Genomic DNA, 25,020 nt, shown 5'->3' with positions numbered 1-25,020 from the left:
CTATCGCATACAGCCTATAGGCGCTGTGCTGTGCGTGCTGTGCCTTGCCCATGCTGCATCTCCGCCCCCGAAATTTGGTTGCATGTGCGCGCCACAGAACCACTAATAGCTTATAGTGTCCGTCTACACCAGTACCTGAGAGCCTTGATCGCCCAGGCGAGGCTTGTGGCGCACTGGATCGGGTAAGGAACACTGCCAGGCCTCTCAGCCTTTCGTCATTTGGGTTATCAAACTTATCTACTATATACGATGGTACAACTACAATAGTACGGAGCCGCGGACGGCAGTCGCTTGTTTGAGCTTCAGCTCTCTCAAGACCAACAAGAGTCAGTCAAGCGAAGGCTATAAAAAGTTTATGGCTAAAGAGGCTTCGGAACAAGTTCGATTTGAAGTCAACTCGCATGGGACATGGCTGCTCATCTCGCAGTCTCACATATGAGAGACTCTGAAGTCATGCGCTTGGCACAGACAACCCAGACGAATAGTGGTATCAGTGCTGACTAAGAGTACCACCGTAGAACTAGCCCCCTTATCGATAACAAAAAAGTTACGATAAACCCCCAATAGAGGGCCATTTCCTCTAAAGGAGATTTTCCCCATCTACATCGAATTCCGGGGCCAGTCGTCGAGAGCAACTTTTCTTTTCGTGGCAAAAATGGGCAAGAGAAAGGTCGGCGCGCTCGACAAGCTGGATGCAGACCTGGCCAGTCTCCAGTTCAAAGTTCGGTCGGATCCCAAGAGTTACCAAGACGAGTTCGATCGTCAATACACGGCCTACCTCGCAACGAAAGAAGTCTTCCTCGACAGTCCCGCGACTGCCACAAGGGATGTGGCGCAGGACTTTCATGACAAGGTCGACTTCATTGCCCACGTCGCAGAATGCTTCAAGGCCGAGACGAAGAGTTTTCCAGACGACCTCAAGGAAGTGCTGACGGAGCACCATGCCGTTCTTGACCCGCATGTGCGCGAGAAACTTGTGGGAAGCCTGGTCCTGCTCAGGCGAAAAGAGATCATCTCGTCCGAATACCTGCTCACCACTCTATTTCCGATCCTTGTCTCGACACCCAGCAAGAGCCTCCGAGCCCTGTTGTACCAGAAGATTGTCAGCGACCTGCGCAACTCAAACTCGAAGGCCACCAACCATCCTCTCAACCGGACGATACAAAATGTCCTCTCCATCCTCATCACGTCCGACAGGACCTCGTCCAAGGGTATCTGGGCGGTCCGGCTGACGCGAGAGATGTGGCGTCGGCAGATCTGGACAGACGCGAAACCGGTCGAGGTCATGAAGGAGGCATGTCTCGCCGACAGCGAGAAAGTTATTGTAGGCGGCACGAGATTTTTCCTGGGGGGAGACAAGGAGAGGGAGGAGATGGAGGATGACAGCAGTGACGAGGAGGCTATCGATCTCAAGAAGATGCAGCACCAGCAAGGCATCAACAAGAAGACCAAGAAGAAGGCAAAACAGTACAAGGACGCTGTGAACAAGGTCAAGAAGCAGGAGCGCAAGAAGAACCAGCCACATCCCTTGAACTTCTCCGCGCTGCATCTCTTGCACGACCCGCAGGGATTCGCCGAGCAGCTGTTCCAGAAGCACTTGGCAAATACCAAGTCGAAGCTGGCGCTGGAAAACAAACTTCTCGTCTTGCAACTAGTCACCCGGTTGGTTGGTCTGCACAGGCTTACCGTCATTTCACTCTACTCCTGGTTCATCAAGTTCCTCACGCCGAGACAGCAATCCGTCACTTCATTCCTCGCATCGCTGGCACAGGCAACGCACAGTCTCGTGCCGCCGGACGCAATTGAGCCGCTGATCATGAAAATCGCCAATGAGTTTGTTTCGGAAGCGGCGGCAGCAGAGGTTGCCGCAGCAGGTCTGAATGCCATCCGCGAGATCTGCGTCCGGCAGCCGCTTGCCATGACCGAGACCTTGCTGCAAGATCTGGTGCAGTACAGGAAGAGCAAGGACAAGGGTGTCATGATGGCTGCAAAGGGACTCTTGTCTCTGTACAGAGAGGTCGGTGCGGAGATGCTGAAGAAGAGGGATCGCGGCAAGGAGGCAGTAATGGGTCTGCGCAGCGGAGACTTGACACAGCGCAAGTTCGGCGAACAGGATGCGGGTGGCATTGAAGGGCTTGAGCTGCTAGAGAAGTGGAAAGAGGAAGAGAAGAAGAAGAAGCGCGCCGAAAAGGGACTGCCAGAAGAAGCTGGCAGCGATGAGAATCCCGAGGAGGGAGACGATGATGGCTTCAATTCTGAGGACTGGGATGTCGAGTCGATAGACAGCAGCGACTCTGGCGGCTGGATCGCGGTGTCGAGTGAATCGGAAGATGAAGAAGAACCTGCTGCCAAGCGACAACGAAAGGGCTCCTCTTCTGAGGCCCCAGAGCTGGTCGACACTAGCAAGGAGAACACCGCCGAAGATGAGCTCCAGCGCATGTCGAAACTGGCAACGACTACGATCCTCACACCAGCAGATCTCGCCAAGCTACAGGAGCTGCGACTCCAGGCCAACGTCGACAAAGCCATGGGCGGCAACCGGTCTAAACACGCGCAAGAGCTCGCAGCACGGCACGCCGACGATCCCCTGACGGCCGAGCAGATTGAGCTGCCGGCCAAGCTGCGCAAGACGACCAAGGAGGAGAGGCTGGCTATGGCGAAGGAGGGTAAGCCAGACCGGGAGGAGCACAAGTCGACGCAGGCCATAAGAAAGGCCAAGAAGGAGGCCGAGGGCAAGTCGACGTCGAACAAGGAGAAGGCGCGCAAGAAGAACTTCCTGATGACGATCGGCAAGGCCAAGATGAAGCAGAAGCGGAGTCTTGTTCAGACGAAGAAGGTTCTGCAGGCGCATATAAGCAGGAGCAAGAAGGGCGGAAGAAGTGGTAACTTTTAGATGGCATGCACCAAGATGATGATAGACAAGCATTACCCGCTGAATCAGACCCTGATTCATGAAATCGAGGCCCCCTTCACAATGTGACTGGCCTCTTCCTCATCTCAAAACGTCTTTTACTCGACAGCAGAATGATTGATCATGACGTGCTTATTGTGTCTATGAACGCCCTCTCAAAATTCTCAGGGCCCATCGAAAGGACGGATGCAAGCAGCTGCCTTGCTTATGGAAGGCCACGGCAAAAAGTATCAGACTTGGAATCAGGGACCAGAATAGAGCACATGGTTTTTTTAATACCAAAAAAACACGACTGGTCCATTCGTCTCACTATCTCGAATGAAGACTACTTATTCAGAACCTTACTATACATCCCTCCATTACCAATGAGCACATCTATGTTCCAACCACAGCCGCTGCTGCAGGATCACGGGACCATGACCACTTACTATCCATATATACCCCCCGCTCCTTTTCTTTTTAACAACTTTTTTCTCTTTCATAAAGTTGACGGTCGATCAACTGAATGAGGGCAACTAATCGTTCCATATTGAATATAAAAGCTCCCAAGGGGATTCTGAGTATTGACCTTTGCCATCAAAAGCACATTTCTCGGGTTGAGAGGGTGAAAAGGAGAAAAAGAAGAAGAAAGACTTGCGAATACGTTGAATGACTGTCTAAAACCGACGGAACAATCCCTAGATACTCTCCAAGACTAGAGGTGCAACGTCTCCAGATGTAACGATCTTCTGTCAGGTCTTGGCCCGGGGTATTGCGATAGCCTCATCCTAGACTAGGCCAGTTGCAGTAAATTATCAACAACAATTCTCTAACCCACTTGCCACCAAAGATGCCTCCAAAAGAGGGACGTTCAATCAGGACACTGTCCTTGGCGCAGATCATGCCATAAACGCGTCCACGTGCATGATCAGTAGCTGGCCCCACGTGCCCAAAGTGTCCGATCTTTCTATACAGTTGAACTTTATTTAACTTGTTATGATGTCTTCCTCCTCATACCTGCCTGTTTGGAAGTATACAAGTGTGGTCGTATGACCATCCATGGATATGGGAAAAGAAAGAAAGGAATTGCATAATGGTCATAATTTAGCATGCATGTCTATAGTTAATGTGAAGGGAGGTCGTCCTGAGCCCGTGCCACTTTTCTCTCTCTCTCTCTCTCTCTCTCTCTCTCTTTCGCATAAGGGTTCCACTGCACTATTGAACGTGCGTGGGGTCGCGGAAGAAGAATTGCAACAAGGAGAAAAGCACAAGAAAAATTCTTGGGATAATATCACAGAGTAGTATGTTGGTTGGGTCATTATGACGATCGGCAAGCAGGGCGACGTGGGCCCCGAGGACCCGATGTAGTATGCCTAGAGAAAGGAATACCAGACTCGGGAAACGGCACATGGTTCACTGCAACGACAAAAACCGCCCCGGCCGGGGGTTGCGGCTGACGTGGGTTACATTGAACCTGAAGTTCCAACACGGATCTGGTAGGTCCCTAGAGTTTAATCTGGTGAGCGACTCCTCCTGCAGTCGCCTCAGCCAAGGTTCCGGCCCATCACGACATGTATTGGTTTGCTGACGGGGCTGGATCTCTATCAAAAGTGGAAGCCGCATCGTAGCCTTGCTCGGATGGCAGATGAGGAGTGGGAGGTTTTGGTCCCCACATGTTGATTGTTCCCCGAAACCCGAAAGGACGACAAAGAAAAGAGCTGAGTGGCCCGTCCACCCAATCACACCCAATCGCAACGTCGCAGCCAACTGCCTTCACACGGTAAAGCCAAGCGAGGCATTCTCCCCGATACTGTCAAGGCGCGCGCCCGCATTGGCTGCTGCTGCCCCCCAAGCCCGTCGACTCTTCTAGCTTCGAGAAGGTGGTGTGCTCTTTTCTTTCAGCCAAGGCGCGCACGCCGTAGCAGAGTAGCATTCTATGAGGAACGACGTTACCCTCCTCAACGTATGGCAGACCGTCATGGAAGCACGCAGGACCATGATGGGATCCTTTCCACCCGCCCCCTCCCCCCCTCTGAGCTTCCCCTTCTGGAAGCTATCCACCGACATGCTTAACCTCGTCTTGTGCAGCAGGTTGAAGCTGATTGGGAGCCTGGCTGGGGCAAGATGAGGTGCCATGGTTCTCTGCGTCCTCTATGCTCAGCTTCTGCAATCGGCCTGGGCCGATCCACCATGGCCCTGACGATCATGTTGGGGCAGGCCCCATCGCATGTTTATAAAACGATGTGATGGTCCGTCGGCCTTCTCTTGTTCAGGTTTGTTCAGGTCAGCTTCTGCTCTTCGCTCGCAGTGGTCTCTCGCTCGCAGTCTCTCTCAAGGAGTCTCGTCTCGTCGTTCTCTGGCCCAACCCTTTTTTCCCTCCTCCACATAGATATCTCCTCAAGAACAAGATGGTTGCCTCCAAGGTTATCCTCACGGCCGCCCTCGCCGGTGCCGCCGCTGCGTCCGCCATCCCCAAGGGCAACGACCTGAACGCGCTCCAGAAGACGGGCCGCACGACCATCCACCAGGTCAAGCGCGAGAACTACAAGAACAATGGCGCCCTGTCCATGTACAAGACGTACCTGAAGTACAAGACGCCCATCCCTGACTGGCTCGCCGAGGCCGCCGCCAACTCGCTGGGCGTCGACTCCAAGCTCCTCAAGCGTGACGAGGGCAGCGCCACTAACACGCCCATCGACACCCTGGATGATGCCTACGTCACCCCTGTCTCCATCGGCACCCCGGCGCAGGTCCTCAACCTGGACTTCGACACGGGCTCCTCGGACCTGTGGGTCTTCTCCAGCCTGACCCCTTCCTCCGAGGTCGACGGCCAGACCGAGTACAACCCCTCCGACTCCTCCACTGCCAAGCTGCTCTCCGGCTACACCTGGGAGATCGCGTACGGTGATGGATCTTCCTCCTCTGGTGTTGTCTACACCGATGTCGTCGACGTCGGTGGTGTGACCGTCACCTCCCAGGCCGTCGAGGCCGCCGAGACCGTCTCCTCCGAGTTCACCTCGGATACCGATATCGATGGTCTTCTGGGTCTTGGCTTCAACCTCCTGAACACCGTCTCCCCCGTGGCTCAGGATACCTTCTGGTAAGTCGTCCCCTCCCCTCTTTCGTTTCTCCCCCGTACCCTCTTCCAAAGCAAAAGAAGCAAAGAAAAAGAGAAATCGTGGCTGACCTCATTTGATGTTCTTCTTGCGCAGGTCCAACGCTCTGGACTCCCTGGACGAGCCCGTCTTCTGCGCCAACTTGAACCACGACGCTCGTGAGTAGTAACCTTTCCTTTCCCTCTCACTCTTGAGTTCTGTGTTGTTGACTTGAAACCAGCTGGCTCGTACGACTTCGGCTTCATCAACGACACTTTCGTCGATGACCTGACCTACACCGCCGTGACCAAGCTGCCCGGCTACTGGAAGTTCACCTCCACCGGCTACGGCGTCGGCGATGACTTCACCACTGAGAGCATTGTCGGCATTGCTGACACCGGCACCACCCTGATCTACCTGCCCGCTGCCGTCATCGAGGCCTACTACGCCGAGGTCTCCGGTGCCACCAACTCCCTCCTCTTCGGTGGCTACATCTTTGACTGCGACGCTGACCTGCCCGACTTCTCCTTTGGCGTTGGTGATGCCACCATCACCGTCCCGGCCGACTACATCAACTTTGTGAGTAATCCACCTTCTCTTCTTCTTCTTCTCCTCAAGAACGCTCATTTTGAGCCGACTTGTATATATCCGTCCCCCTCAGATGAAAATCTTTTATAAAATAACTGACTCGTGGTGTGAAAATTGCAGGAAACCCTCATCCTGGGCAAGTGCTACGGTGGTATCCAGTCCTCCGCTGACATCGGCATCAACATCTTCGGTGATGTTGCCCTCAAGGCTGCCTACGTCGTCTTCAACGGCGAGACCCCTTCCCTGGGTTGGGCCCAGAAGGCTGCTGTCTAAAGGAAGCTCGCTCGCTGGCCATAGATGAAGGAGGAGGAAATGTGTGTGTATGCACTGATGTGTCCCATCTCGATTCTTGTAGATATGTATAAATCCTGTCTGGAGCTGTACTCTTGTGTCAAGATAGGTTGTCGCTATAGAGATGAAGGAATGAATTTATATATACCGCATACCTTCTCATGATATCATACTCATTGGTGTGTGTCTGTGTGGCCATGTTGCTCTCGAATAAGCTTGACATTATTCACTTCATTTGGTAGAGAGAGAAAGAGAGAGAGAGAGAGAGACAGAGAGAGCGTGCTCTGGTGGCGCAATCGATGTGTTTTTTTTTCTTTTTTTTCTTTGTTCGTAGTGTGTGATGTTGTCCCAGCAATCTGCAGTCAACCTGCAGTCAACCAAGTATTTAGTTTATCCTGAAAGTACGTATTGGATCCAAGTAAAATGTCAACCCTTCATGTCTAGATCAGGGTCAACCTCGGTACCCAAGTCTCTATCCTCCAGGAAACGCCTTCCGACCAGCTGCTCGGGCAGATAGTCCTGCCTCACCTTGCCGTCTCGATAATTGGGGTTGTACTTGTAGTCGGCGCCGTAGCCCATCTCCTTCATCAGCCTCGTCGGCGCATTCCTGAGATGGATCGGCACGGGGAGCGCTGCCACGCCTGGTTCTCTCAGCGCAGCATAAGCGTTGTTCAGGCCTCGGTAGGCCCGCGTGCTCTTGGGGGCGAGACACAGGGCCGTGGCACAGTGAGCCATGGGGATCCGCGCCTCGGGCATGCCGATCTGCTGCACGGCCGTGTACATTGCCGTCGCGAGGGGGAGCATGGTATTGTCTGCCAGGCCGACGTCCTCTGAGGCGATGACAACCATGCGGCGGGCAATGAAGAGCGGGTCCTCGCCGGACTGAAGCATGCGCGCGAGGTAGTAGAGCGCAGCGTCTGGGTCTGAGCCGCGGACCGCCTTGTGGAACGCCGAAATGGTGTCATAGTGCTGATCGCCTGCTCGGTCGTAGACAAGTGTCTTTGTCAGGGCAGCCTTGATGTCTTGCTTAGTGAGTGGCGTGGAGCGGTCCGCGGCTGACTTGGTCGTCAACGACAGCGCGAGCTCGAGCAGGTTGAGCGCTGTGCGAGCGTCGCCGTCTGCAAAGGCGGAGAGATAGTCCAACAGCTCCTCGTCTATTAGCGGCGATAGCTTGGATGGATCGTCCTCGAGTTCTTGCTTCAGCGCCCTCACCAGGATGCTCGAGATGTCGGCCGAGCTCAGTTTCTGTAATGTAAATGTGCGGCATCGGGAGAGAAGCGCCGCCTGGACCTTGAACGAAGGGTTCTCCGTGGTCGCGCCCACGAGGACGATGGTGCCGGTCTCGACAGGCTTCAGAAACACGTCCTGTTGGGATTTGCTGAAGCGATGTATCTCGTCGCAGAATATTATGGTCTTCCTCCCTGTGAGCGACTGCTCGTTCGCAGCATCCTGGAACAGCCTCTTGCACTCGGCCGTCCCACAGCTCGTCGCGTTGATCTCCACAAAGCGGCTGCCGACCATCTTGGCGATACATCGGGCGATGGTGGTCTTGCCTGTGCCCGATCCCCCCCACAGAATAATTGACGGCATTGAATTCGACTCGATAAGGGCTCGCAACACGCCATTGGGCCCAACGAGGTCCTGCCCAGCGACGTCATCCAGGGTGCTGGGTCGCATGCGCTCGGCGAGAGGAGCCGCCCTGTTTGGTTTGTGCTTCTTGACCGGCGGCGCGGGCAGTGGTAGCGCCTCGGTCATTGGTGTGTCGGCGGTGAGATCATCTGCCTGGCCTGAAGAGTTGTGACCTGGCCCCTCATCAAATGTTCTTTTCATTCCAGCCGACTTTACGGCAGCGCTGGAGGCGGACACATTCGCTGAGCCGTTGATGGCGGGGGCCAAGATTTTGGAGGCGGTGGCCTGTCGTTTGGCGGCCGGTGCAGCGAAAAAGTCGGCGGCTGACCGCTTGGTTATGGTAGAGGAAGGAGGAGCGGCATTCTGCGACGGCGTTGGAGAGGACTGGTGTTGGCCATTGGCGCCACCTGTGCTGGCATCGCTGTCGAGTATAAAGGTTGTGCATTGGGAGTCGATGTGGCTATTGATCTCGGAGGTTTTGACATTACGGCTGCATATTGGGCAGACGACCATTTTTGCGATGGAAGTCAAAAGGAAGAAATACCAAAGAAGCCAAAAATGCAAGGCAATGTACTGTGATTGGCATGTGAGAGAAATGTGACTGTGGTTGTGGTAGCAGGACGTTAGGATGGTGCTGAGCGAGCCAACATTGACGCGTTAAGTTGGACTCGAGGCGCAACTCCCGCGCAAAGAAAGGTTATGACGCGCCTGTGGTGTAGCGTGGCGCGCTCTGGGTTACAGGGGCTCGAGGGGCACTTGGCCAAGCCTTTGTCGCTCCGGGCCGCAGTGTTAGTGTGGGGGGACATGAGGTCGTTACACTCCACGGCATTTTCCAGGGCTCAAGGCCAGCTTCATTTCTCTCACTTTACTTTTCCCATTGTCATCTAGCATCGACAGAGTAGAACATCTTGCTTTGTGGTCCTTGAGATCATATACACACGCCTTATTTCTCTTGTAAACTGACATCAGAGATTACTGCTTTTCTCATTCTTCAACTTATCGAAGAGAAGAGACTTGCACAAGACGCCTCTACCTGGGATACGCGCCCCTTCTCTCCTCTTCACCTCTCTTTTGGTGTTCAACACATCATGGCCCAGTCAGACTTCTTACATGACAAATGGTAGAGATGAGAGCATCAACTAAACAACAGTGATCCAGAGTAGGTTTTTCGAGTAAATGACGTGCTCGTCAGACCATTCGCTGGCACTAGTGTCCCCCCTTCTTCGTCTGGTCTTCAAATTCTAGAAGCACGATACTGCCGAAAGTGCCGTAGCCAAATATATCCAACCGTCTTTCCTTGTCTGTTGCCATTGATCATGGCATCAAAGAGGTTTGTGACAGGATTTTTGTTTCGATGGCGGAATCACCATCGACGGCGAGAGATCTAGGAAATACGAGGTGTTTGTTTGGCATTTGTTCGGCCTCGTGCGACAGGAACTTCTTACTAGGACACAATAATGGCATTACGCATGAAAGAAAAACCAAAGATCATGACTCGTAGGGCTGTGCTAGCAAATCTGTCACCAGCTTCCGACTTTGGACGGTTTCTTCTCACAGAACGGTCATAACATGCTCCTTAGCATCGCTCAATTATGTTCACTAGTCTCGGCCGAGTTCAAGGACTTATTACCCAGCAGCCCTACTATTAGCGGCCATTTTTATTAAGATATTGACTTCAAAACAAGCTTCAGATTCTACCTTGTTTCGGAGATTTCCCCCTCGCTGTCCCCCTCTCCCTTCTTAAAGCCCCGCCGCGGCTCTGAATGGACACAATCTAAAAATATGCACAAGGGTAGATCAGACGGTTTGGAAATCGCCTCAACCTCCTCATGCGCATGGTGAGTACGCGCGCGTGACTAAGTGCGCGCATATGTCCGTCTGAATACTGTTATGTTTTCCCTATCAACAATCTGATCTCGTGAGCTCATTCTCGACACAAAGGCTTACGTTGACCTGTTCTCCAGAGGGCTGACCTTCTCGAAACGTGGCTGAGCGGGGTCAAACTTGCTCTCCTGGACAATGGCTGGGCTTGTTTGTTTCCTACCATGCACAGAAGGGAAAAAAATAGAAAGAACAGAAACATCTGAAGTGGCCAATGCGATGATTTGATCGGAGAGGGTATAGCAAATGACGAGATTCGCCGGTGTCGTGCCGTGTTACCGTTGTCAGTATTGGCTAAGTACGTGAGTATGCAGCTTCGGCTCTTGAACATCAAGAGTGAGCTCGTCGAAGTATAAGAGTCTCCATCACCATCGACTTTGTTCAACTGTAGATAGCCTCCTCCTCCTCCTCATCATCATCATCCTCAGCATCTTCAGCATCCTCATCTTCTCACTAATCTACTCCTAATATCATCAAGTCTGGAACTTGGCAACTACTCCCAACTCTTCAACTGCCGGACAGATAACCCAACAACCAATCCGCACGAACAGATACTTCTACTGTATAATCAATCAGTGCAAGATGAAGCTGGCTGCCGTCTTCACCCTCCTGGCCCTCGGAGTCCAGGCCGCTCCCTTTCACGTACGTACACAACACATTCTTCTTCCCCAACATGGCTCAAAATACTCACATTTTCGTACACAGGCTGCTGCGTCCACCAAGCTCATCAGCCGCGACCCCAACGGGCCGCCAGCGCCGCAGCCGCCTCAGCACGCGCCTCAGCAAGCGCCTCAGCCCAACGGACCTCCTCCTCACGTCCGAGACGTCGAGGCTCGTGGTCCTCAGCACCCTCCTCACCCCGCCCCGGCTCACCCAGCCCCCCAGGGCCCTCACCCCAACCAGAACAACGGACGCCCTCACCCAAGAGATGCTGAGGCCGAAGACCTCGAGGCTCGCGAGCCCCAGCACCCTCACCCAGGCCCGCCTCCCCCAGGCCCAGCTCATGGACCCAACAATGCAAACCAGAACAACGGGCGTCCTCACCCGAGGGAGGTCGAGGAAGATCTCGAGGCTCGCGACCCTCAGCACCCTCCTCACCCCGCCCCAGCCCATCCAGCTCCCCAGGGCCCCCACCCCAACCAGAACAACGGACGCCCTCACCCAAGAGACGCTGAGGATGAAGATATCGAGGCCCGCGATCCTCAGCATCCTCCTCAGCCCGCTCCAGCTCATCCAGCCCCCCAAGGCCCTCACCCCAACCAGAATAATGGCCGTCCCCACCCAAGAGACGCTGAAGACGAAAATATTGAGGCTCGCGATCCTCAGCAACCTCCTCACCCCGCCCCAGCTCACCCCGCGCCCCAAGGTCCTCACCCCAACCAGAACAACGGACGCCCTCACCCCAGAGACGCTGAGGATGAGGTCGACGCCCGCGATCCTCAGCACCCTCCTCACCCCGCCCCGGCTCACCCAGCCCCCCAGGGCCCCCACCCCAACCAGAACAACGGGCGTCCCCACCCCAGGGATGCTGAGGATGAGAGCGAGTAGTAGTAAGAGGGGGACTGGTTCCCAAATTTAATAATGCCCTAGAGGCAGCCCTGTTGACAGGCTTTTACTCTGTTTGGTTTTGGTGAAGGAGAAGGGGGGAGGGTACAAAGAGTGTAATTTTATCTGAATACGAAGCTGGACTGGTAACGATACAATCAATGGATACACAATGGACACAAAACACTTTTGGGCAATATTGACTTGACTGTTGTGATTTGTACTTATCTCTCTCTCTGTCATAATCTTTTTCTCATACAAGAGCGTTGATGCTGTGCATGATACAGCAGGCTGAGGAAATGCTCTGTGGGAAATTGATGACTGTCTTGATGATGAACTTCGTGTCTGCCCTGAATCCTTCCTTCATAGTAATAAATGTGCATGTGCCATCAAATTCGGCAGCCCTTGTCCTGTCATGAATCAAATCTAGTAAACGCCATGTTGATGCATTTGTGCACTGACTTCCAAGGTCTTCCCAGCACTGATGCCCTCAACTCACAGTCTCAAAGATGTCCCTGCCCCTTTCCATTTGCCTCGGTAGCAGAGGCCACAATCTCTTCATTATTGGAAACCTAAACCATAAAGGACTCGCCACAGCCACATTGCTCCTCTGCTTCGCTGTTAGCATATACTCGCTCCTCTCCTGCCAAAGTTCATCAGCCAAGACACAGGACCAAACTCACTGATATTTGGGTTCCGGAACACAAAGCGCTGGTTCAGCTTGTCCTCGACCCAGTCCATCTCGCTGCCAATGATACTGAACAGGGCCTTGCTGTCGATGAGCACCTTGACCCCGTCCTGCTCCACAGCCTCGTCAAAGGCACCCGGCTTGTCCACGTATTCGAGATGGTACGCCAGCCCGCTGCAGCCCCGGTTGCGGACGCCGACCTTGATAAGCTTCGGGTCCGGCTGGTCGAGCAGCGCGCGCAGGTGGTCCACCGCCGCCGGGGTGAGCATCATCGCCGCCTTCCGCGGCGCACGTAGTTTCGAGCGCGGCCGGGTCTTGGGCTTCGATTCTGACGCAGAGGACGCTGTGGAGGAGGAGGAGGAGGAAGATGTAGCAGCTTGTTGCGACGAGGGTTCTGCCCGCGAGGTCGGCTCTGGTGGTGACGAGGTGCTGGTGCTGGCCTGCGCCGGCTGTGCGAAGGCGGGCTGTGACCTCTGCGCCAGCTCCTCACCCACCGACGACGTGACTCTCGTTGTTGCGCCTTCCTGTTCGTTCTCGTGTGTCTTGGGTGGTCGCGTCTCGTGGACACGGGGCATCGGCGGCTCGATCGGGTGGGTGATGGAGGTGTCTGGCCCGCCGGCGCTGCGGGGTGGCGAGGGCGGCTGAGGGTTGAGGCGGTACGACTGGAACTCTGGGTATGCGCGGCGGCTGACAGCAGAGAACTGACGGAGGAGAGACTTGCGGCAGGAGAGGCAGATGGACGAGGTTGCCCTCCTTGTCGCTATTATGGGCACATTCATCTCGTCGGCGCGGGCTTCTGCAGAGGGTGGTGGAAACAAAAAAGGTAGTTGTCTTGGCTGTCGGGTTCGGTCGGGATTAATGTCGACATGCAAAGTGGAAATGTGATGGAACAGATGTCTAAAGACTCTCAATGCAGTAATGAAAGCGCTATGGATGCTTCACAGAGATGCGGAGGAGGGAAAGCCATATGCTGAAGAAAACTGCGTCGTGCATGGAGGTTTAGATTTGCCGTTGTTGGGTTTGTCAGGGATTGCACGAGAATCTGGTCATGTTCTGGAGAGTGAGCTCGGCGATGACATAATTCCTCACGGCATTCGCCTAAGCTCGGCCACTCCTGTGCCAGGGAGCCAATCATAGTGGGGGGGATTGTCATCTTAGGGGTCCCATGCAGCCTGAAGGGTCTTCTTACCAGCACTGACACCCTGCCATAATCAGCTAGAGCCATATTGACCGTTAATGTAGCCCATACTCATGTCCTTCATATTGCTAAGTATTCGCCTGATTGGTGAGCATTTGGGTAGGAGGCACTTTTGACAGTGCACCTTGCTCAAGATGTCTTGTCTTTTGTGGCTTTACAAAATTTGAGAAAGGGAAAATGCTATAAGCCATCTCATAATGCAAAGCACATGAAAGTGACCACACGGCAGGCATGAATTACCTATGTAAGATACATCCGCCTGCCCAAGTACTTTTCACATTCCAGGGGCCAAACAACACCCCTTCTTCTTCTTCTTCTTCTTCTTCTTCTTCTTCTTCTTCTTCTCCTCCTCCTCCTCCTCCTTCTTCCTCCTCCTCCTCCTGTGCTTCCTTCCTACTCTGCCACCAGGGCCCTTACATCCCCCACCGCAACTCTCGCCACCTTTTTGAGCAGTGTCCTCTCGTCCGCCTCCCTATACCTCTCCCAACTATCCAAACCCTCCTTCGCCTGTATGCTGAGCGTCTCATACCCTTGCTTGATGACCTCAGCAACCTGCAGGCTCGTCAAGACACCCGCAGCGCCAGCCTTGCTCCCCTTCCCACCCTTGCTCCCCCCACCCCCCTCAGCCAGCAGCGTCTTGTAGTGCGTGCTCACGCTGATCAGCGTCTCGATGCTGTTTGTAGGCCTGCTTGCCAACCGGTACGTATCACGAAACTTGACCAGCGTGTCGCCCGCCTCGACGACCTTGTAGAAGAGGTCATCATAGGCCGCAGGCGTCGGGAGGAAGGCCTCGCCTGCTGACAGACCTAGCGCGAGGAGGTTGACTACGTGGTCCAGCAGCGTCTCGATGTGCGGCAGGTCCTTGAGGTCTGCCGCGTAGGTGGTGAGGAACCGTATGAGGGAGAGGAGGGAGCGGAACAGCTCGGACCAGTGGTATGGCAGTCGCGTGCGCGACCTGGACATGTAGCTGATGATGCGGAGCAAGATCCCCACGCAGAGCGTGTACATGCCCACGTCCAGGCGCCTCTTGAGATTGTGGTTCAGCCCGTCAATCATGGTGTCGATGATGGCCGTGGCCAGTGTGCGCTCGCCCCGGACGAGCGGCAGGTATGGCTGTCTCTGTCGACACAGCCGCACCGCCACCTTGTTCTCATCGCTGCATATGCGCTTGCACAGGATTGGGTCTTCAATCAGGAGACGGAAGACCATCAGGCTGAGGACTGCGTAGAGGCTTGTTTTTGTAGATAGATGTGCGTGTGTGAGGAGGTAGGACGTGATGGAGATGTAGCTTGCGAAAGGATGCTCTTCGCCCTTCTCCGAGGCCAGCGTGACAAAGTTGAAACAGAAGAGCTTGTTTGCATGTGTGAAGTCGTAAGTAGCCAGTAGAACCGCGGCGTCATTCCCCGGTCTTCAGTACCCAGCTCCGTCAGTTTTCTTTTCTTGCGAGAGGAGCGGCAGGAAAGCCAACTTACAGCTCTGCAAACATCTTCTTCGCCGTGTCGGCATCATACACAGGCTTCTTGTCTGGTTTCGGTCCCGGTGCTATCGCTCCCAGCCCGATCATGTTCAAAGTGTTGCTGAACGTCCAGCCTTCCGGCAGGTCTTCTTGTATGTCCACATACTGCGTTCTCAATCTCTGGCAGGTCTGTCCAACGTTCCTGATGATCTTCTGGATCGTTTCCTCGTTCACAAAATCATTCAACCGCAGCTGGTATGGATTTTGAAATTCGAATTTGTTGTAGTTTGCCAGAAGACCGACAAGAGTAAAAGGTTCAAAGATCTCGGACGTATTCTCGGCGTCTTGTATTAACTGCGACAACGTATATAGGTTAGACGAGTGTTTGATACCCTGAAACAGGCCGAGATAGGAACGAAGACACAAACCTTCATGACGGAGGGGAACATGTCCTTCTGTATCAAGTATGTCAAGAGACTGGTCTGATATGCTCCGGATGTGATGGCCAATGCAACCTCGACAGCCTTTTGTCGTATCTCCACTGAATACGAGTCCCTGTCAGCCAAATCTTCCCCCGTCCCGAGGGTTGGACTGCCATCCGCACTCACCACTCTTGCCATTCCGTATTATGTTGTCCAACGATCCAACAAAGTCTGTAAAAATCGCATCGATACTGTCGAGACCTGCCAGGATCGTGATGATGTCGGAGCTCGGGTTGGTGTACCTCTTTGCCAGAACGGACGAGAGGAAAGTACTGAGGGTCTGTATTTCTCGGGCCGGTGTGGCTGGTCAGCGAACAGCGAACAGCGAATAGCGAACAGCTACCATATCATCACTACTTAAGACGGAAAAAGATGATAGTCAAAGTGTTTGGGGGGGGGGGGCACTCTCAGCTTCATGTGGCCACACATACATCAAGCGCATTTGTCTGAGCAACAACCTGGGAGCTCTTCAGGGTCTTGACCGCGCGCGAGAAGAGCTCCCTCGTCTGCTCCTCGAGATGCTGCAGGTCGGCGGGCGTGAGCCCGTCCAGAATGCGCCGGAGCGAGGCGCGGTCCGGCTTGAGCAAGAACAACTCTCGCCAGAAGCCTTCTGACAGGTCATGCTCGGCATCTTGATCATCCTTCCCATCTCAAGTATCAGTGCTGAAGATCGATCGTCGGGGCCGGGGGATGGCGGGTTAGGTGGGTGTCTTCAAACCTGTTGATCACATGCAAGAAGTAATTAGCATGTGAGGTTTTCTTTGAAAATATTGGGGGGGGGGGGGAGTGTGTGGGTGAGCAGAGAGGCAAGGGAGCACAGACCTTGAATAAATCCTCATACAGCTGCACGACCTTTTGCTGAAAGGCCTCAGGTCGAGGCTGCTGGGTGAGGGGGGACTTCTCCATCCACGCGGCTTAGCGACAACATGGAGCAGCAGCGGCAGCAGCACTAGCAAGGTGTTTAGACCGTTGCGTGTCTTTCTCTGCTTGCTGCTGTTCACAAATTGGAGTACCCAATCTGACAATGTTGATACTAAAGAGCGATTGAGTCCAGAGAAGAGAGAGAGGTAAAGACTGATGTCAGACCAAGCTGCTATGTTATGGTATCGACGAGACCAGAGGCTATTCCGAGACCCCTTTGACAAGGGTGGGTAATAATTAGTGGTGATCTGCCGCCAGACCTCAAAGTCCTCAACACGTCAACGTCAGGGTCTTGGCGGTGGTACAGTACTTTGCAGTCACAAGGGTTACTCTACGGCAGAAGAAGTTGCCGAGGGACCCCCCCCCTCCATTCCCCCCTGGAATTCTCAAGGACCACCAGCCAATAAATTGGAGAGCCATCCCTAACTGCTTTGGGGGAACGCGGGTCCCGGCACCCTGGAGCCGTCATCTGTCAATCGGTAGGGCTGAACCAGAAACAGTCCTGGTAGAGCTCTGGTAACTACAAGCTTAGAATGAAGATCAGGTTCATGACGCTCTCAGATAGATAATCGTCCTTCTAAAGATTCATCTCACATGGCGTCTTCCCTGACTTGGCTACCTTGCACGAGATTGAACGGAGTCTCATGATTGCCAGGAAATGGCCACCTTGGAATCTCAATTTCTTCGCTATCCTATGTCTGTTTGCCTCTTGCCAATCTATGCTGAATGATGCTCGCATGACCACACACCCTCCCTCTACCACATCTACCATGTGTTTAGCAAAATGAAAAAGAAGAAGAAAAAAAAAACATTGAAAAGAAAGGACAGAAAGGTGAGGGCTCCATTCCTCTTTTATCCTCTTGCCACTCCTTTCCACATCAGCAATGAAGTGACATGGTGTCGAAACCAGTATGCTCTTCCCATCATAAGTCTGTCTATCACATGTCATAACCATGCTTGACCAGCATGGACAAAAAACCTTCTAATAACGAACGCAATGGCACCCAGTAGTGCATAGAACCTCAAGGGACCCTGGGGGGGGGGGGGAGAAGGGGGAAAGGCCAAACGAAAGACGTAAAGATAGAAACTGCAAATGGCAATGGTGGCTAAGAAACTGCCCCTCCTCTCTTCCCTCCTCTCTTCCCTCTAACTGTTCATGACAGCCCCATCTCTAGGGATCATATGCCCCAGCTGCCTCGCCTCTCTGCCACACCCCATGCAAGAGGGGTGATGCTGTCGAGATCAGGATGTTGTCGAGCCCACTCAAAGATGTACTGCTTCAGGGCCCTCCAACGTGGACAGCGTCTATCCTCGCTCATATCCAGGTCCATGCTGATCTTGATATGACCCTTAGCCCGGCTGCCTATGCCGTCCATAACGACGTCATCCTCAATCTGCAACTCGTTGGTGGGTATCCTGCTGATTTTCGACAACTCTTCATCAAAAGCCCGCGCCGTAGCAGGATACCCCAGGCTGAGGTAATTGTAGACCTGCGTCACGAACTGGTCATTGAACTCGGCTGCGATGCGCTCATTGAAGTCCGCGGCAGCCTTCTCCTGCTGCAGTCGCTGCTCCAGGCCCATCAGCATATGAAGGCCCTTGGGCTGACCGCCGCGGGAGCGGTGTTCAGAGATGGAAAAGAGCCCCGACGACTGGCCAGATGCCATAGGTGTGGGCTCGGCAGAGACTGGGTAGGGGGCCAATGTCCCATCGGTCGTGGCATATGGATCGCTGTGTTCAAAAGGCGTGGCGGGAAATGATGGGGTCATGAGCATGGGTGCCGGGCGGACAGAGGGGGCCAGTGCTTCATCGCCCTTGCTCGTGAAGCAGTACCCTCTCCAGAGCCCATTTTGTCCAGTAGTATCCCGGTTTTGCTCGACGTTGGCGCCGGCAGCGACGTCCCACTTCTGGTCCGACTCGAGCTTGGTCTGCTTCGGAGACGGGCACATACGAAAAGTGAGGTCTTTGCCGGCCATGGGCGGGCTTTTCAGGGTCCTCAGTCGGAACAATGCTTTCTCGGCGGCCTTGTCCTGGGCACCAGCCTGGTTCTGATAGCCATAAAAACGACCAAAAGCCCCACGTGGGCGTGCAAAGCCTGTCTCTTGCGGTGGTTGGGACGGCGAAGCAGCAGCAGCAGCAGAAGGGCGGGATGGCGCATCGGGCATGTCCACATCCACGGTCTCACCGAACGTGCCTGGGCGCGTGCTGATTGGCTGGTCAGAAGTCTTCGCATCGTATGATGCAGCAGTGCCAAAGTAGGAAGACTCGTCTGACTTGTCCACCGCCTTCAAATCCTCGCCAATGGGACTCAGAGGCCCTATGGATCCCCTAATGGTATGGCGAGCCTTGTTGGTGAAGGCAAAGGTGTTGTCTGGCGGACCCTCGCTCCTGATCGATCCAGAATCCCAAGAGTCGGCCTCACCCCTGTCTGCAGCCAGCTGGTCGGCGTGCTTCTGCATCTCCTTGACCATCCAGTTCACATTGTCCTCCGACGAGTCTCTCCGCTCGTCCTTGTTGCCGGCGCGTGTCTTGCCCCTGCCCCTCGGGCTGTCATCATCGTCAGACCCTTCCCGCAGAAAGAAATGTTCTGCACCACCCAGTCTCATCGTGCTGTTAGGGAACGCCGACATGGCCAGCTCCTCCATGCGCTTCTGCGCCTCCAGCTTGTTGAGATCGAAGACATGCTCGGCGATCTCATCATCACATGATTCTCGCCTGGCATGGCCGGGCCTCCTATTGTGTGGCCTCTTCTTGGACGACAGGGAGTAGATATGTTTCGAGTAGGGTGTAATGTCGGTCTTATCAGCCGGCTTCGTGGCGGGCACAGTGTCTCCAGCTCTTCGTGATCTTCTTGTGGACTCGAGGAGTTGCGGTGCGAACCGGCGCTTCTCCCGCACGACAGTCTGAGTCTCATGATTGGCGACCTTGGGAGGTGACGGGGGCGGAGGGGGAGACTCTTCTGTCGGGGAGGGTTCAGGCGTCGGCTCGGCGGCTGGGCCTCCTCTGCGGTGCTCTTTAAAGGTGGTCTCGATAGGCACAGGAGCGAAGCGCCTCCGCGCCTGTGTTGGCTGTGTCATGCTCTATACAACAGGGGGAGTCGAGGGTAGTTAGAGGTGATTCAGCGACCTCGAGAGGCTTGCAAGATCGTAGGCGTGTGTGGTTAGAGGAGGACAGAGCAATTGAGGTGAGGGCTGCTGCTGAGGCGGGGCGAGGGAAGCTGGCTTTGCACCGTAGGATGATGGTATGACACAGGAAAGTAGTATTCCTCAGGCGATGATGACCCAAATTGGTGTGACCCCTCGTCGAGTGAGGCGATCAGCAACACCTTTTTCTGATTTAAGTGCTAGAGCAATGCAAAGACGTGGCCGATGTTGGGACGATCGTCGTCTGAAATAGTGTGTGTTTGTGCGTGTGTGCGTATATGCAATGCGCGGGAGAAGTTGGTCTTGTGACTCCGGTCCAGAATGGCGTGCGTGCGTTTCTTGGTCCTCGTCCTGTCCACACACACACAAACACACAAAAGCGAGGCGTCTCTCAGGGGAAGTCCAAGGGGAAGAAACGAGGTCAGGGCCGAGGCCGAACAAATGATCGTGAGTATGGGGTAGGGAGAGTTGTTGTGGAGCCGAGAAACCCAAAAGGGCGGTCACAGACGGTTATCATTGAAGCTGGAAAAAGGTGACCACGATGCGACTCGGCGGTGCAGTTCCAGTCAGTTCTGGCGCCCGCCTCTAAGCCCCTCTTGAATTGATATGGGGAGGGGGGTCAAGTCAAGTGGGCAAGAGCCCTGACCGTCTTAGCGGGGTTGTGTTCTGCAGTGGCAGTGGCAGTCGCACATAGCAGAGTTAGGTACTATGGCAAGTACGGTAAGACGAGTTGGAAATGTTCTGGCCGTGCGAATCTAGTTTGACAAATCTGTGTGATGCCACACATGTACATAGTGTTGGGCCGCCATTAATCTTGACCCTCTTGATAACAACAAGCAAAAAGAAAGCAAGAGAAAATACCACCAAAAAGAACCTTGTCCCCAACGACATACTACGTAATACCCGTGTCAACCTCCCTAAAACATGAAAGTGAGCTTTTTTATCTCTCTTGCCCCCTGAAAGAGATTTGGTTATCCTGGTGCACTTGTAAAATGCTGCAGGGCAGGTTCGATGGGGCAGCAACATGGGCCCTTTGCCACTAATTTGTCTAGCGTCGTATTGATTCATCTCAACGATTTATCTTTCATGTGATTTCCAAACATACTGCCAGCCAACTGAACATGCAGATATGCTTTCAGGAGTTTCATTCGTACTTTCTAGGTGAGTACTTAAGTACATAGGTAGACTCTCTACTCGGGAATTGTACAAGTCTTTTGTGAAGTTCATACCTCAGGCATGGGGTAGGGGAAGAAACCCCCTTCAACACCGTCCCATACAACCTTTTTCAGCTCGACCTGTTCTGGCCTACTTACTCACGCAGGTGCCCCTGCTGATCTGGTCTGGTCTCACGTAGCGCGCGAGCCGCTGCAACAGAAAAAAATCACAGCGATGGCAAACCCAATACTATCAAGCAAGAAGATATGCCAAGTATAGACAGTCCCCAGCTGCAAAACAATAGCAGCGCGATTTCTCAGGAATGAAAGAAAGAAAAACCAAATCGCGTAAAGGGGACACAAATTTGGAGCGACACACACCTCATAGCACGGCCTATCCAAGGCAGACCCGCTTCATCGTCGGCACTGCTAAAATAAGTATCGCAATACGAACACCAGGGCACGCTACAATGGGGTCGGAAAATTTCATACTATAGTAGTGCCGAGTTTACGATGAGAAAGATGAACATAGTGATTGATACGAGCAGAGTGTCAAATTATAGGTCCCGTGATCGCAATGCTGAAAAAGTGTTCCTGTAGCGGATCGTTCCGAGGAGGAGGGAACCTTTACATCGGCTCCCTACTCGCGCCACATCTCTCTCACACACTGTACACACCGCCCCCCCCCCCCCCCATACTACCATAGTACACTCCGATCCATCATCCCCGCCTGCCTAGACCATCGCCCTCTTCCGAGATCAGATGTCGAATCGAAAGTCTGGCACGCTGACAGGGACCCACGCGGGGAGGTTTCTTTGTCTCTGCCAATAATGCCCAGGTGCTTGCTGCTCTCCTCTCCACTTTGGGGGCTCGACGGGCAAGCAGAATGGTTTCTAGATCGCTTCTTCCCGCGAAGGAAGACGAGATTTTCACGACACGCCACACCACACCACGCCACAGACTTGTATGTGTTTGCAGCATTAAGCAGCCAAAGGCAGTACCCTTATTGTCCTGGACAGGACCAAAGCTAGGTTGCCGCTGACTTCTAATCGTGCTGCGTCCGGGACCACCCGTTCTCCTGGATTAAACTCTTTCAGTACACACTATGTAGTATCATGTACAGTAACAGTATGCAGGCGGCAATGGCGGGCCTCACATAATTGTGAGAACATCTACCATGGTACAGTGTGAACTTTGCTCATGTTGGATGAGATGTCTGGACAGGCTCAACAGATCTTAACGCGACATATACTACGCATACTAAGTACCAGTTAAGAAAAAGCATGTGTGCATATGGCGAGGTGTGCAGCTAAAAAGGGAGCTGGATGGAAAGCTGTTGTATCGGCGGACGTCCCAACATTCATGCATGCGCCTCACTTCAGCATCTCGCGAAAACTTACGATGCCTCTAGACAGTCATTACCACACTTCTACAAAGAGGACTCATTGTAACTCCTAGTGCAGTCGCCTTGGATTAGCAAGACGAGAACATAATCACGGGTACCTGCGAGAGAGACTGCGAAGGCCGGGGGCGAGTGACACCAATTTTGACTCTTGCACGCACTATAAAGACGGACACACCGCTGCCGGCACGACATGGTAGGCTAGCTGTACACAGGCACACGCGGCCGTGGTCCGGAGATGGACCCGAAACCTGCCACGGCACTTGGCTCCGAGGAAATGTGTCTGAGACGCCAAATTTTGAGTCCCCTCCCTGCTCTATTTTGACATGCTGCGATTTCCGTGGTGATACAGCTCGCTCTTGTCTTCTGTTCCGGAGGGCGGTTCTCAGTAAATCACACAAGAGTATTGGAGGACCAAATGGTTTTGAGCTTGACTCTCAGTTGGGGAGCCGTGTTACATAAAACAAAGGCTATGATTCCCCAACGGAATCTTTGCCACCCTTCATCGCCACAACCAAGCCTCGACGTCTTAGAAACCCCTGGCCATCAGGCGCTGTTCTGGGGTGTCTCGTCTATTTGCCGCTTGATAAATGAAATAACCCTTGCTTGTTGTCATTGCCCAGCCGTATTCCCCAACGCGCCGCCATACTCGGCGGCTGTTGGCAAGTGATGATCCGGCCAAGCTCAATAGATCTCAGACATGGCCGCCTGGGAAGGAAATGAAAACCGGCTTGGCCCTTCATCTCGTCGAAACAACGCCATGTATCCTACACACACACACACAGAGAGAGAGAGAGAGGGAGGGAGAGAAAGGTTGATTGCACAGAAGAACTTTACCTTTCCCTCTGACACTTTGATTTTGTTGTGCGCCCTCGCGTACCGACGACCTTGTTCGTAAGCTTGACTTGCAGCGCCGGATCTTGTGCACAAAGACGGTCAAATCGTCCAACCACCACCGCATCCCAGGCAGGGCGATATGCAGAAAGCTGCAACACACAGCTTGTATCGTCTCAGGGAATTAACTGCAAATCCACAGCAGGAAGGTGGAAAGAATGATCCCAGGTGCCACGTTAACAATAGCGGGTCGGCTTAGGAGGGCATCCACACTTAGACAACTGGGCCACGAATAGGCCACGAATCAGCTGGGGTGGTTTAGGCTCGAGTCTCGTTCAAAGTGTGGAGAGAGAGTTCTTGTGTCCAAGGTTGTGAAAACTTTCCCTGATGAGGAGCGAAATTATTACGAAGAATAAAGAAAAAAAGGGGGGGTGTCCACATGCAAGAAGAAAAAGCAAAGCGAGTGCGTAATCAAGAGCTGAAGATAACGAGGAATGCAGTGTACCATAGAATGAAGACTTACGAACCTCGATTAGGATGCTCGAGAACTTGGCACCTCTCTCACAAGGTTGCAGGCCTCCAGAAAATATTTACTACCGAGACCATACAATGGTACTATAGTGCCACTGTATACAGTTTTGCAGATCGACCGGTGCCCTAGAGATCCAATCGGAGAGGTGCAATCTGAGATACCGCTAAGATCATGGTTATTTTCTTCATTTTAGATAAAAAGAAAGGAAGTAATCAAGACATGGGAAATGAGGTGTGTGTGGGCGCACGCGTGTGTCTGGCAAGATAACATTGATGTGGTGGTGAAAATGTCGGCCCAGCACACAGTGATAAGAAAAGTTCCGTCTCTCATCTCGGAAGATTTCCATGATGTTATGGTACAATCGGGAAGCACGCGACACATGCACAGGTAGGCGGGAAGAGGATACGGGGAGGAGTACGTAAAAGTAGACGGATCTCGGATGGCTGCCCACACACAGAAGTACCACCATATTACCTTAGTATGTGGTAGTACATGGGACACTGCAGGTTTAGGGGAATTGGGGGGGGGGGAGGGTGGATTTTGAGGGCGGGCTTGCTGCTAAAATAGGGACCATCATGCTTATCGAGGGCGCATACTAGTACTACGGTTAAGCGGTACAGTGACCTGCCAGAGTAGCAGTACAGGGTATTACAGAAGGTGTATCCTAGGATATATTACAGAACAGTAGGTAGCCGTGGTACCCCTGCAGGAATCTGCAAGCCTGGCATTGATGATGAGGCCCTGGTCCCTGTCTATTACAGGCAGTCTCGATTTCCAAGAACACGAGCAAAGAGCCAAGATGAATGCAGACAGACCTGACAGACAAACCAACCGCCGTGATCGTCTTAGTCAGGCAGATCAATTCAGCAACAAGGGCTCAACTCAGCATGTAGCCACCAGCGTCTTCTGCTCCTCCTCCTCCTCTTCCTCCTGCCGCCCTGCTTGAAACATATCAAATATTGTTGCCAGGAGCTACAGCATTCCCCAAAGGGGCCCCTTGTCCCTTACCACGCGCCACGCACCACACACATCATCACCACCAACACCACCAGGACAGACTGCCTGCCCAGTTGGAGTCGACGTGCCCTCGTGCCCTCGTTCGCCAGGTCAGAACGGCATTTGGCAGCAGCGGCATCAGCCCTAAAGAACGCCAGTCATCCATCAAATGCCATGCCATATCCGTCGTCCGACACATGCTAATCCCCCCCCCCCCCCTCGACACCGTTCCAATTCGTTCGTTCGTTCGCTACAAGCAACAATACAGCACAGCCGACGCTGGCCCCCATTGGTT

The 25,020-nt window shown here is 53.6% G+C and overlaps 6 protein-coding genes across 6 annotated transcripts; 2 read left to right on the top strand and 4 right to left on the bottom strand.

Moving 5' to 3' along the window:
• Positions 1-655: 655 nt before the first annotated feature.
• Positions 656-2,999, top strand: M406DRAFT_276762 (SDA1-domain-containing protein; the record flags this gene model as incomplete). The annotated part of the gene is made up of 1 exon (XM_040918296.1): positions 656-2,999. One exon carries the CDS (start codon positions 656-658, stop codon positions 2,891-2,893), a length of 2,238 nt encoding a protein of 745 aa, XP_040776962.1. The 3' UTR covers positions 2,894-2,999.
• Positions 3,000-5,298: 2,299 nt separating this feature from the next.
• M406DRAFT_38462 (uncharacterized protein) lies at positions 5,299-6,846 on the top strand (the record flags this gene model as incomplete). Its single annotated transcript, XM_040924059.1, has 4 exons — positions 5,299-5,990; positions 6,103-6,164; positions 6,227-6,564; positions 6,694-6,846. 4 exons carry the CDS (start codon positions 5,299-5,301, stop codon positions 6,844-6,846), a joined length of 1,245 nt encoding a protein of 414 aa, XP_040776961.1.
• A 444-nt stretch (positions 6,847-7,290) lies between these two features.
• On the bottom strand, positions 7,291-9,006 carry M406DRAFT_38743 (uncharacterized protein; the record flags this gene model as incomplete). Its single annotated transcript, XM_040924071.1, has 2 exons — positions 7,291-8,673; positions 8,731-9,006. 2 exons carry the CDS (start codon positions 9,004-9,006, stop codon positions 7,291-7,293), a joined length of 1,659 nt encoding a protein of 552 aa, XP_040776960.1.
• A 3,110-nt stretch (positions 9,007-12,116) lies between these two features.
• On the bottom strand, positions 12,117-13,386 carry M406DRAFT_346124 (uncharacterized protein; the record flags this gene model as incomplete). Its single annotated transcript, XM_040922151.1, has 3 exons — positions 12,117-12,529; positions 12,603-12,950; positions 13,098-13,386. 3 exons carry the CDS (start codon positions 13,384-13,386, stop codon positions 12,492-12,494), a joined length of 675 nt encoding a protein of 224 aa, XP_040776959.1. The 3' UTR covers positions 12,117-12,491.
• Positions 13,387-14,198: 812 nt separating this feature from the next.
• On the bottom strand, positions 14,199-16,649 carry M406DRAFT_256259 (DUF1741-domain-containing protein; the record flags this gene model as incomplete). Its single annotated transcript, XM_040917088.1, has 6 exons — positions 14,199-15,213; positions 15,278-15,615; positions 15,690-15,816; positions 15,866-16,023; positions 16,175-16,384; positions 16,566-16,649. The coding sequence occupies 6 exons, from the start codon at positions 16,647-16,649 to the stop codon at positions 14,199-14,201; spliced, it is 1,932 nt and encodes a 643-aa protein (XP_040776958.1).
• Positions 16,650-17,310: 661 nt separating this feature from the next.
• Positions 17,311-20,291, bottom strand: M406DRAFT_97423 (uncharacterized protein). Its single transcript, XM_040926363.1, has 3 exons — positions 19,589-20,291; positions 18,939-19,552; positions 17,311-18,869 (listed from the first exon to the last, which is right to left on the bottom strand). The coding sequence occupies exons 1-3, from the start codon at positions 19,739-19,741 to the stop codon at positions 17,843-17,845; spliced, it is 1,794 nt and encodes a 597-aa protein (XP_040776957.1). The 5' UTR covers positions 19,742-20,291; the 3' UTR covers positions 17,311-17,842.
• Positions 20,292-25,020: the final 4,729 nt, after the last annotated feature.

The sequence above is a fragment of the Cryphonectria parasitica genome (assembly GCF_011745365.1).
Source record: "Cryphonectria parasitica EP155 unplaced genomic scaffold M406scaffold_4, whole genome shotgun sequence".
NCBI lineage: Eukaryota > Fungi > Ascomycota > Sordariomycetes > Diaporthales > Cryphonectriaceae > Cryphonectria > Cryphonectria parasitica.
This window is presented reverse-complemented; position numbering and strand designations above follow the sequence as displayed.

Excerpts from the sequence above, each read along its gene's own strand:
- M406DRAFT_97423 (XM_040926363.1), bottom strand. The coding sequence starts at position 19,741 with ATGACACAGCCAACACAGGCGCGGAGGCGCTTCGCTCCTGTGCCTATC. Across the intron at positions 19,553-19,588 it reads CGCCCCCGTCACCTCCCAAG|AAGCGCCGGTTCGCACCGCA; the intron begins GTCGCCAATCAT and ends GTCGTGCGGGAG. Across the intron at positions 18,870-18,938 it reads GATTTGAAGGCGGTGGACAA|CACGCGCCCAGGCACGTTCG; the intron begins GTCAGACGAGTC and ends CCAGCCAATCAG.